The 12,883-nt window shown below is 42.2% G+C and overlaps 1 protein-coding gene across 8 annotated transcripts in view; it reads left to right on the top strand.

The window, feature by feature from the left end:
• FGGY (FGGY carbohydrate kinase domain containing) overlaps positions 1-12,608 on the top strand; it is a 502,857-nt gene extending 490,249 nt beyond the window's left edge. For 7 of the 8 annotated variants that reach the window (XM_068963998.1, XM_068963999.1, XM_068964000.1 and 4 more), the window contains 2 exons: positions 6,515-6,576; positions 12,410-12,608. In XM_068963998.1, the coding sequence (XP_068820099.1) occupies positions 6,515-6,576; positions 12,410-12,491 (144 nt within the window). In that variant the 3' untranslated portion in view covers positions 12,492-12,608. Of the gene's footprint in view, positions 1-662; positions 690-6,514; positions 6,577-12,409 lie in introns of those variants that run through there. The other variant, XR_011144409.1, reaches the window with a different exon arrangement.
• The last annotated feature ends 275 nt before the right edge of the window (positions 12,609-12,883 follow it).

The raw sequence follows: 12,883 nt of genomic DNA, 5'->3' as shown, positions 1-12,883 counted from the left end.
CACAATATCATAACTATAATTGAATTTGTCTTTGATGATGGAGAAAGCAAGCTTTTAGGGTTTTACAGGGCCTTAAAGTCATCAGAGCAAGATAAATTGTCTTGAACTAATGTTGGAGATGTATTAACTGTGAGCTTGTCAAGGAATAGGCCTGGTCTTATTCATGAGTGAAAGTAAGTTTCAAATCCCAGCTAATCCATCTACGAGCTTAGGAAAGTCACTTAACCGCTCTGAGCCTCTGTTTCCTCATTATAAATTTAGATAATAAGTCCTTCATTACAGAATGTTTGTGAGCATCAAATGAGGCAAGATATAGATATACAGTGCCTCACCAGAACAGACACTTAATTAGTGTATACTTTCAAATAACCTTCAGCGAACATCCTCCTAAAAGCTAAGGATACATCAGTGAATAAGAAAGCCACAGACCTGATTTCATAGAGCTTAGGTTCACAAGGAAGGAGTAGATGTGAAAGCCAAGGAAGAAATATACAGTAAGCAAGGATGCAGATAAATTGACAATATAATTTCACATACAGGTAGGTAGATTGATACTAAGTATTTAAAATTATAAATGAGGTGTGAGTCTTTATGTCATGATTAGTGATGAAGACTTACTTTCCTTTCTCTCATCCTTTCTTGCTTCTCAATTGTTGTCACAGAGGTTACACAGAATACCAGGTGCAGGTCAAAAGATGAGTGTGTCAAAATGAAAAACAAACAGAAGAACAACGAGCCATTTCTTAACACTTGCTGGAGTCAGACGTGACTTAGCAACTGCACACGCACACTTGCACCTAAACCTACCGACCTGGAACATGTAAGTGATGACGTGTGGCAAACCCCTGGAGACCGGGGCCACAGCACGGAGTGCCCTGCTGTCCTCTGTGGCGGGGCAGCACTCCTATCCTCCCTTTAGGAGGCCTCGCTCATCTTACTCATTCATGACTGATGTGTGCCCCAGCTTTTAGAACTGGTAACAATCTGCATGTTAAGGCTGAATTGATTTCCTCAGACTAAAAATCATATAAGTAGTACTCCCAGTATTTTCTTCTGAAATCTTTGGAGGTCGTCTCCAGCACTCCCTGGAGCACATGTATGCTATTTTAGAAACACCACTAGGTGATCTTCCATTACCTCTGGCATGAATGTCACCACCCTTTCATTCAGCAGCTCAGCCAACATGAGCCAAGCAACTATGCCCTTAGGTGCTAGGACCACGTTCAGCGTGAGACTTAGAGTGACATGGTTCCTGCCTTTCGGGAGTCACAGTTTAGCTCCCACCAGGCCAGGTTGTGGTTATTCTTCCCTGTAGACCATGGCTCGACACTGCCAAACTTGCACTGCACTTTGGTGCCTAAGTCTAGACTACCTGCCAGCCTTCCCAAAGTCTTAAGGTCATTGTCCCCCTTCTCCTGGGTGGGACAGGAAGTATCAAATCCCCTGCTCCCCAAATTGCCGACATTTCTGTCTGCCACTCTTGGAATCCCCCTCTCCTCCGTGGGTGCTGATGAGCGCCTTCCTTTCTTGAACCTAACTTCCCTGGGTACCTCTTCCAGTGTAGCCTACAGCTCTTCAGTGGCTCCCAAGCCAGTCTGGAACACGTGAGAACTGGGAGTTCCCTGGGCCTACACAGGCCTGGTGGCTGCCAGCGCTGCTCCCAGGGAAGTGGTGAGCTGTGTGTGCGGACTGGTATCTCGGCCTTGACACAGCAGGGAAGGGTCATTCCCCATGAATGCGGCCTTTCATGCCCCTGGTACAGGGCTCCTATTTTTTCTTACAGAAGTGACAATCAAATGTGAACTTTCATGGTTTATTTATAGCTCGGCCTTATAGAGAGAAAGAAAAGAAGTGATTAAAAGGCGATTTTACCAAATATTTTGTTTTCAAAAGCTCTCATTGTGTGGGCAAAAAGGAAAGAGAAAAGTCCCTGTCTTCGTTGTTTCTGTCTAGACTCCCCAACAAAGAGGGTAGCGTGCTACAAATCCAGATTGTCCGGCTCTTGCCTGCTGACAAAAAGAATGAATTTTGAGGCCAACTTCAAATAAACCCTTTTGAACAGAAATATATTGTGGGGGGTGACTATATTTAGCACGTGTCAGCATTTCCATAATAATTTCATATTGTTATGCTGTGGTAATTTCCAGATTTACTGCAGCCAGTGGGTTCATGAGGTTTCAGTTTTATGTTAATGATTTGGAAAAATGGGAAAACTCAGCAGTGCCATTTCTGATGATAGCACCAATCCTCTGGGTATTCTCCATATTGTGTCGAATACCCTTAATGAGCCCTGCCTCCCAGAAGAGAGGAGAATGACCACGAGTCATTTTGATTGCCTCTAGAAGCATCACTTTTTTTTTAGAGTGCAGTTTTGTTTTATTCTCCTTCAAATGATCAAATCCCTTTATGCCACTGTATCAAGTGAAGACAGAAAAAACAAGTGAACACTAAAAAACTAACCACCCATGCTCCTGAACCTGATTTTTTAATATATTTTCATCTATTGTTTATTATGCACATATACACAATTTTTGAGACTGAATTGAAAAACAACTGTATCTTTTACTCCCACTGTCCCTTTATATCTGTTCACTTTAGCTAGTTTCTCTTAGGCCTAGTTAAAAATTTTGGTAGTCCCATTACTTTCTTAAGTAAGCAGAAAGTCACTTAGATAATATGGGTTTTATGGTCCCTGTAAGTCATGAGACATAACCAAAATTCCAACATTAGAATACCAAGAAATGTATCCTGCTCATCACGTCAATGTTCATCTAAAGATAAGATAGCTCCTCATTCCTCCAGCCAGAACTGCTGGAGATATGAAGAGATGTCTGTGATTAGATTCTTCTTTTTTTCCTCATTCACTTTCTCTCCAAGAATATGTTAGCTTTCTTCTTGTTCTTCAGAGGTGGTTGGAAGCTGGAAAGGAAGAGAGTTAAGGGGTGTAGGAAAGTTCTTATCTTGAATGGCACTGTCATAGATGGACTTGGTGCTAAGTCAAAAATGTATTTACAGCTAGGCTCCATTGCAGATTTTTTAGGGAGACTCTCCACTTCTGTAGACATCTCATTGTATCTTGTCCTTGTCCTTCTCTATTCTAGTAGCTCTTTTAATTCCTTAAAAATCCAGTTGGTTGCCTCAAGCTTCTTTTTTCTCTCTCTTTTAATTGAAATATAATGCTTTACAATGTTGTGTTCATTTCTGCTGTACAGTGAGCTGAATCAGCTATTTGTACACATATACCCTCTATCTCTTGGACCTCCCTGCCATCCCACCCCCATCCCAACCATGGAGATCATCACAGAGCACTGAGCTGAGCTTTCTGTGCTTTTTAGCAGGTTCCCAGTGCAGGTTCCCTCTCCTCATTAGATAGCCATACTGGCCAGGATCTAAGACAACCCACAAAGCCCTCTCACCTGTGGCCACCTCGGGTCTGTGGAAAACAGTCATGCCTTTTGAAGTCTGACAGACACTGGCAGTACTGGCTGATCCCAGGGCAACCCTCCTTCACTTCTACACCAAAGCTGCCAGCCAGCACTTCTCCTCCAGACCGAAGGTATACTCAGCACACCCTGTCCCACAACCTCAGGGACATATGTCCAGATACCAGTTGATATCAGTGAAACCATGCTCTCACCCCCTCCCCTGGAAGGAGACCTGATGCTCAGTCCACACACAGCTCCCTCCTAACATTCCACCTCTTTTTCTGACCTTCCACATGGATGAAAGGTTTCAGAGTTGATTTATGGGTCCTCAGCTACCCTTTCAGGGTGGTCTGTTTCCAGCTCACTTTGGTATCTTATATCTGTCAACTTTAGCTCTCAGACAGAACTTCCATTTTAACATTCCTTCACGTGTATGGTCCTTAAGTTCATTCATCCCATAGACATTTGCTGGGCACGTATGATACACCAGGTGCTGAGTTTGGCAGTGGAAATAGTTAAAAGTTGCTGCTTAAGGAGCAGGAGTCTAGTTGGGGCAGCTATGTGTTAACAAAAACTTGTGGTACTGTGTCATGAATGCTATGATAGATGGAAGCACAAGTTTCTAGGGTAGCAGATAACTCATTCTAGGTGGGAGGCAGGCAGTGAGGATGAGTCAGGAAAGACCTTCTGTGGAATCAGTACCTGAGCTCAGCTTAATGTCTTAAATCTGTACTTTTGTGAGAAACAAAATAACCTCTTGTTAAACCTTTGAAATCTCTATTGCTTTTATTCCTCAAAAATTTATTTTAAAAATAAGCAAAAGTAACATGAAGACAGGAAGAAAGAATTTCTTGCTATCTGCCATGTGTCTACACATCCATTATGGTGGGAAGGGAAGTGACATTTATGATGCTTCTTGTATAATACAAGTTTCCTGGATCCCACCCATGAAGGCGGTCTTGGAATGTCGGCTCAAGTCTAAAGCCTAAGCCCAATGCCGTGGATTCCCCCAGGGTATTTTTAAGATTCAGAGCAGGCAGGTCTGCCCTAAAACGAGCAGAGCAGAACAGAGCACCGCTGTGAAGGAAGAAGCAAGCCCGAAACAGGGGACCTAGTGGCAAACTTGGTGAGGGGGATGACTGCCACCATCTCAGCAACACATGGGACCTGCTTTAAAGGAAATCAGAATTTAGTTTATGAAGGAGAACCTTCTGACATACATTGGGGTGAGCAGAGCTCTTTAAATATTCTTGCTAAGTGGAATAGCAGTGACCACACTAAGATACGGTTGCTCTTTTACAAAATGTCTCCAGACTGCCCTTTGTTGGTTCTTATCCTTTCACCTTGATTCCCTTTTCAATAATTTTTCATAATTTTTCAAACCTCCTCCTTAGTAAGCCTGCTGGGTTTTTTTTTTTCTTCTGTCAGTGGGCTTCTTACTCAGCATCGCTGACCTCCCAAACAGCACTTTTAAAACCACTGGACACTAGGAAGCCAGATAACTAGTCAGAATTTCCATGGCATCCTTGGGAAAGAGCAGGTAGAACATATTTGCCAGATTGGAAATATGGGTAAGTGATTAGCAGATGAAAAAGTGTCAAGTTTCTTAATCCTTGAATAACTATTGAAAAGAAGTTTATCTGCCTCTAGCATGTATTTATCACATTCTATTTTGATTGCAGTAAATGTCTTTTCCATTCCATGGTGAGCTCCTTGATGAAAGGACCACTTACTCTTCATCTCTGTTTTCCATATATATTGAATGCTGTGCTTGGCACATGGAAGGGGCTCAATATGTTTTATGAATATTCTAGGTACTGAGATTAAGCAGCAAATAGACATATCTCCCAGCCTATGTAGCTTACATTCTGGTTAGAACGAAGGATGAAGAGGCAGAGAAGGAATATAAACTAGTAAGTACATGACTTGCCACACCAGAATTAGTGATAAATAATAAATATAATGTTTATAGAATTGTATAAATACATATGCATGTGTATGTAAATAAATAACTCACTAGTAAAGTGGTAAGGATGTTCAAGGAAACACTTGCGCATGTTTTGAAGACACCCAGGCCTTTCACATTGTGTGTGGTAGCCAGATTCTTAGGTTTCTTTCCTCCTCTGCTAATATGTGAGTTTCTCTAGGCCATACAGCATGTCTTACACAAATCTGTATTCCTAGCACAGTGTCTGGTACATCGTAATTAATACATGTATAGAGTAAGAAGTTGTACATATGTGACCCCAGAATGGCTACATCCTTGACAATAAGAGTTCAATAGCTGTTCCCAAGACAGGACCTCTTCTGAGGAGCTTTGTCATGCTATTGCTTACAATCTCCCAAAGTCAGGACTTTGGACTCCACGAAGTATGGGTTCACTCGACTCCCCTAACTTTCCCACGGACTTAACAACATTGGGAGACCACCCAAGGAAACCTGACCTCTCCGTCCGTGCAATGGAGCCAATGCGATCTGTGGTTGGTCTTGCTGCTGTTCATTCCAACCATGTGCACCCAAGACACTACAACTTGCTTACTGCCCACCTGCCCCACTGTGAAGACAAGAATGTCCTGAGGTCAGGTCTGTTAGGCTTAGCCCAGAGGTCTCACATCTGTACTCACAGTTGCAGAGACTGCTGGGAAAAGGACTGAAAGTGAAATGAAGAGGTCTTAAATATTCTGACCTAAAGTTTGGGTGCAGAATGGCTTCTGTTCAGTTACTGTTGTGAGTTAAGTGGGCAACAGGCTCAGTGGCAGATTAAGTTGCCTTCTCAGGCCAACATGTCCAGTAGTTCTCTCCCATAGCCCCCTGCAAGCCATCACAAAAGTGCTTTGCCTTCCAGGTTGTTTATGCACTGGAGGTCTCAATAGGCAATCATTTATTATGCCCAAGCTTGTGGTGGTAGATGTAACTTTTAATATTCATTGGGTTTTAATCTTAACACCAGAGAAATTATGTTGAAAAAAAATGAACTCACTGAATCTCTTCAGGGGAAATAAATTCTCATTAGCATGTTTTTGCCTGTGATAGGCCTCACTTAGGTTTTAACTTTCCACCTTAGCTGTGTTCTGTTTTCTATTTGACAGGAGGCAATGGCAAAAATGAGCAAAGTTGGAAAAGTTGTGTTTCCTAGACATGAGGATAAAAAGTAAGTTTATATGTTTTCTGTCCACAATGCTGAGGAATGAAAACAACAGACACATGCAACTCTAGAGCTGGAATAAACCACAGGGGTCAGCAAGCCAGCCTTTTCATTTACTAGTTGATAAAACTGCGTCTCAGAAAGGTAAAGTCCTTTTCAATTCCCTAAGATCACAGAGCTAGGAAGGGCCAGACCTGGGGGTCAAATATTAACTTTTGAACTTTCAAATCAATGTTGTTTTCCTTAGATCATTAACAGCAAATCTGGTCTCATCTGTCCTAAAATGGAAATCTCATGTCTTCCCACACAGTAGCATCTATCTGTTTCTCCACCCTTTGCCTTTGCATTACGTGACCTTGAGGGTTACAACATGACTTTTTTTTTTTTAGTTGACGTATATTTGATTTACAATATCCTGTTAGTTTCAGGTATGCAGCACAGCAGTTCAGTTATATATATGCCTGCCTCTGTGTGTGTGTGTGTGTGTGTGTGTGTGTGTGTATGCCTGTGTGTGTGTGTGTGTGTCTTCTTTAGATTCTGTTCCTTTACAGTTATTACAATATTGAGTATAGTTCCCTGTGCCATGCAGTAGACCACCATCACTTTGATTAATGCTTTAACCCCAATTCACAAAACACTTATTTATTGAGTCCCTCCTATCTTTAAGCCATTATGCTCTTTGACATCTAGGCAGGACTTAGAAGAGAGTAAGACACAATCTTATTTATATAATAGATCACTTCAGGACAAACAGGTATGTTAGATAATAAAAGTATTACCAGGTGATAAAGTAACCCAAAGCAGAAGAAAATTTGACCCTGTAGGGGTAAGGGAAAGCTTTTGAGAGGAGGTTAAGTTTACCTGCCTTAAATGCTTAAAAGAAATTGTCAAACCAAAACCGAAAAGAACTTCGTCAGTAGGGGGAATAATAAAGGCAAAGTTATAAAGGTGGGTACAGCATCGTATATTCAGGAAACTCTAAACAACTCATAATCCTGAAATGCAAAGTATGAGATGGGAGATGACAGGAAATGGAACAGGGTGTAGGGGAACTCTCAGAGGAAGCTGAGAGAGAGCTTAGGACCTCAGGTTTCATCCTACCAGCAGAATGGAGATAGTGAATTTTAAGGAGTGGTGGGACCTGTCCAGATGCAGGTGTTAGAAAGCCTCTAAGGATGCACGAGAGGGCCTGAGGGTAGAAGCAGAGAGACACAGATGGAAAGCTTTTCAACAGTCCATTCGAGAGATGAAAAGAAGCTATACTGACTCACTGGTTGTCAGTTTAGAGATGAAGGAACAGTTGCGCCAGTGGCTTTTATCGTTTTAGGAAAGTATTTGCGGTTAAGACAAAAGCAAATTCTACCTTATGTAATGGACAGGAAAAGGTGCTGATCCCACCAAAGCATGATCAACGTTTAACAGAGTGGAATGGTCCATGGAAAAAGCCATCCACCTTTTATTTTCTTAGAAGATCTCCAAATGGGAGCTGTTAATCCCCTGAATATAAGCCCCTCTCTAAATACCGGGGTTGTAAAGCAGACGGGTGCCTGCAGGAGCTCAATGCCCGAACATGGAGAGATCTGAGTTCCCGGTGCAGGTGGGAGCCCTGGGCTAGCAACATCCCTCCTTTGTTGAAATTAGGAACAGATTCTTCTTTCCATCTCCTCACTGACCCTCCGAAGACTTTTGAGGAAAGTCTGGTTTTCCGTTCTGAGTGGATCCCACGTTGTTCTTTTGAGAAGAATCCTTGGTTCCTTGCAGTCTGCCGGGAGCGGGCCTCTGTGAGGGAGCCACACACGGTGCTCTGGCGCCATCTGCAGGTGGCCCGAAGATTTGCAAGTAGAAGCCGGTTCCCTTCTGGGCCCTTCTCCACGTCTCGACTCAAATCATGTATCTTGTCTGAACAGAACACTCAGGTCTGTGCCACACAGACCCAAGATGGAAGGATCGAGGATTATCTGATCAAGGATTAATATCTATATACAGATAACTCTTAAAACTCAACAACAAGAAAACCAACAACCCAAATCAAAAATGGGCAAAGGACTTGAATAGACATTTCTCCAAAAATAATATACAGTCAGTAAGCACAAGAAAAGATCAACATGACTCATCTTTAGGGAAATGCAAATCAAAGCCACAATGAGATACCAATTTACAGTCATTAGGATGGCTACTGTCAAAAAAGCAAAAAAATAGCTAGTATGGGCTTCCCTGGTGGCTCAGATGGTAAAGAATCCACCTGCAATGCAGGAGACCTGGGTTCAATCCCTGGGTCGGGAAGATCCCCTGGAGAAGGGAATGGCTACCCACTCCAGTGTTCTTGCCTGGAGAAGTCTGTAGACAGGGGAGCCTGCCGGGCAACAGTCCATAGGGTCACAAAGACTGAGCAACTAACACTTTCACTTTTCACTTTTATTTACAAGGGTGCAGAAAAACTGGGTCCCTTGCCCACTGCTAGTGGGAATGTAAAATGGTGCATCCTCTGTGGAAAATAATACAATGGTTCCTCAAAATTTAAAGATAGAATTATCATATAACCCAGAAATTCCACTTCTGAGTATTTAGGCACCCATGTTCATAGCAGCATTATTCACAGTAGCTGAATGAAGGCAACCTAGGTGTCCATTGACAGTTGAATACATGAAGAAAAAGTGGTATGTACATATGATAGAATATTACTCAGCCTTAAAAAAAACAGGATTCTGAAATATGCTGCAACATGGATGGGCCTTGAGGACATTATGTTAGTGAAAAGAGTCAGTCACAAAATGACAAATATCGTATGATTCCATTTACATGCAACTCCCTGGAGAAGGAAATGGCAAGCCGCTCCAGTATTCTTTCCTGGAGAATCCCATGGATAGAGGAGCCTGACGGGCTAAGTCCATAGGGTTGCACAGAGCCAAACACGACTGAAGCGACTTAGCGTAGCATGCCACTTACATGAGGGACCTAGAATAGCTGAATTCAGAGAGACAGAAAATAGAATGGTCGTGGCTGGAGACCAGGGAGGGGGAGGGAAAGGGAAGGTGCTGTTTAATGGGGAGAGCTTTAGTTTTGCAAGGCGGAAACAGTTCCGTGATGGATGGCTGTGATGACTGCACAGCAATATGAATGTGCTTAATACTACTAAATTGGGCAGTTTAAAATGTCTAGACGGTGGTATGTATGAAGTGAAGTGAAGTTGCTCAGTCGTGTCCGACTCTTTGCAACCCCATAGACTGTAGCCTACCAGGCTCCTCCGTCTATGGAATTTTCTAGGCAGGAGTACTGGAGTGGGTTGCCATTTCCTTCTCCAGGGGATCTTGCCAACACAGGGATCGAGCCCAGGTCTCCCACATTGCAGACAGACACTTTACCATCTGAGTCACCAGGGAACCCGTGGTATGTATATTTTACCACAATAAAAAAAAGATTGAAAAATAAAAAGCACAGGGAAAGAAGTGCCTTGGGACCTCAGCTTGCCATGTAAAAACAAGGGAAAATATAGTCTATCCATCTCTCTTTTTTTTTGTTAAAGTGTAGTTAATTTATAATGTGTTGTGCTATGTGTCAGGCATATAGCAAAGTGATTCAGTTATGCAGACATGTATATATGTGTGCATATGTGTGTGTGTGTATATATATATATATTCTTTTCTAGATTCTTTTCCATTATAGTTCGTTACAAGATATTAAGTATAGTTCCTTGTGCTAAACAGTAGGTTCTTGTTGCTTATTTATTTTATATATAGTAGTGTATATATTTTAATTCCAAGCTCCTAATTTATCCCTCCTTCCCTTTCTCTTCTGGTAACCATAAGTTTGTTTTCTATGTCAGTGAGTCTGTTTCTGTTTTGTAAGTAGTTAATTTGTATAGTTTTTTTTTGATTCCATGTATAAGTGATAGCATATGGTATTCTTCTCTTTCTGACTTTACTTAGTATGATAATCTCTAGGTCCATCCATGTGGTTGCAGATTTCATTAATTATTTCATTCTTTTTTATGCCTGAATAACAGTCTCTTGACATTTCAGAATACTAGAAGGATATGAGAACATTAGCTCACGTGTATAAGAGTTTGACAGCCTGCAGAGTACTTCATGTTCATTTTCATGTTTAAAGTTCAGTCACTCTATGACATTAGGTTCTGTTATCATCCCTCTAACAGCGGGGAAACTGAGACTCAGACCATTTAAAGAAGTTCCCCAAAATCACCTAGGCTTCTCTGCCTGAAAAGCCGATGCTTTTCCCACTGTACAAAGTTGCTGCAAAGGTTTCAGTATTAAAACTGGAAATCTTCAAGTGTATGAGAAGGAATACTGACCCAAGCTCCCTTCTAGAAGTGTCCCCAAAGTCAGAAAATCCATCTCATGTAGTGAAAAAAAATTCTTGACATTAGACTGTCAGAGAGCAACATTAAAAGAAGCAAATTGCTGTTACCCAAATCATTCTGTGGTTAATAAATTCGGAGGCTCATAGAGCAAGTTTTAGTAGAACCTACACATATAGTAAGATTGATGATAATCCTGGAACATTAATTTTTAAGGAGTAGCCATAGCCAGCATTGATATCACTTGCTATGATCCCAGTGCTGTTGTAAGAGCTTCTCAAATATTACCTCATTTAGTTCACATAACAGCTCTCTAGAGGTAGAGAGCTGTCTGAGGTTGAGAGCTGTCCCATTTACAAATAGGACGTTTAGGAACGAATAGATTAAGTAAAATATCCATGGTCACACAACTAGCAATGAGGCCAAGCTGAGATTCAAACCCAGGCCTCAAAGTCCACTTCTTAACCCTGTGTTTGGCCCCATCACAGCTCTTAAGTTACCAGAATTCTTAAAGTAGAAATGCTAGGGGTGGGGGCTGGGATGGGATTGGGGGGTTGTGTTCCTATTGATTCATTTAGCCCTGGGTGTTACAGGTAGAAGTCCCTGTGTGTAATCCAGGGTTACTCTTACACTCTCTCACTCCCAATTCCCAAGCTTGCCCCAAAGTTCCTTCATGAAGACTTCTTTTCAAAGAACCTCAGAATCTACCAAGACATGTTAGACAGGTTTCATTAACCCCTTACCTTTTCTCCCAGCCAAAAGGAATAAGGGCCAAGCTGCCCTCTGCAAGTATAACTGGTCTTAGCTACTATTGTCCTTTTGAAGATTGTGATGCCAAGGTAGCTTCAGCTGCTCTGCTGTCTGACTCATGGGCAACAATAGTTCTAACACGTCTCGTCTGAAGACTCAGCCCAAGAGTACAGGAAAGCAGGGTCCTCTGTGGGATGCCTGGGAGGCAGGGTGCAGCTCCAGGAGAGGCGTTAGTCATGTTTTCATGGGGTTTTACTCCCAGATAAAGCAGTCTGCAAAGGAAATACTGGTGCAGAATCTGCAAAGAGTGATTAAAACACTCAGTCTCATCTCTGGGCAGGCTATGACTTTAAACCAGTCACTAAACTGGAGTAGGGGTGGAGTAGTCATATATGAAACACTTATTGAAGCTGAGAATGCGAGAAGTCCTGTGTCAGCCCTGGGTTTTTCACTGTGTTATAGTGGAGGCTTTGAAAGCAGGTAGCCCTGAGTTTGAATTCCAGCTCTGCCCATTTTTAGTGATACTCTTTTAGATTTGTCTCCTTGAGCAACTCTCAGATGTAAAACCTTTAGCCCTAAAATGGAGATGTAGATTCACCCATGGAGGTTAAAGATAGTGGGTGTGAAACATGTGACCCAGGCTGTCGTCTGCCTCCAAAAAGTGGGAAGTGTCTGCAAAACCGTAACAGACACATTCCTGTTCTTCTAAACCTTGGGGGAAGCTGCACAACCGTTTTGTTGAGATCATTCAACATGATTATTTTTTTCCTACAGGTATTATGATAAGAAATATCAAGTATTCCTGAAGCTGGTTGAGCACCAGAAGGAGTATGCAGCCATCATGAAAGGGGACTGAGCAGGGCTTGCAGGGGCTGATGCCAGGTTTCACACCATTGCATCGGGGACCTCTGTCATTTCACCTTACATTCGAGACCCTTAGATATCATTTCATTCATTTCTGCATTGTCTGTTAATAAAGAAAACTGAGACATGTGCAACCAAAACTAGAGTCTTCCATTTCAAAATACCACCATTATTTGCTTGGTAGTTGCTACGGGCACCATCATGGAGACAGAAGTTTCACCAGGTATCATAGGATCTCCTATGGGACTGGAACTTGGGGATCATTCCATCCAGGAGAAATGGTCCTTGGTAATTGATTTGATGTCAGCCACTAAAGACTTACATCACTTCATGTGGGACATCCAATGTTTATTCTGCTACTGCTAAGTCGCTTCAGTCGTGTCC

The sequence above is a fragment of the Capricornis sumatraensis genome, chromosome 2 (assembly GCF_032405125.1).
Source record: "Capricornis sumatraensis isolate serow.1 chromosome 2, serow.2, whole genome shotgun sequence".
Classification (NCBI taxonomy): domain Eukaryota; kingdom Metazoa; phylum Chordata; class Mammalia; order Artiodactyla; family Bovidae; genus Capricornis; species Capricornis sumatraensis.
Note: the sequence above shows the minus strand (reverse complement) of the source record. Positions and strands in the feature narration are given on the sequence as shown.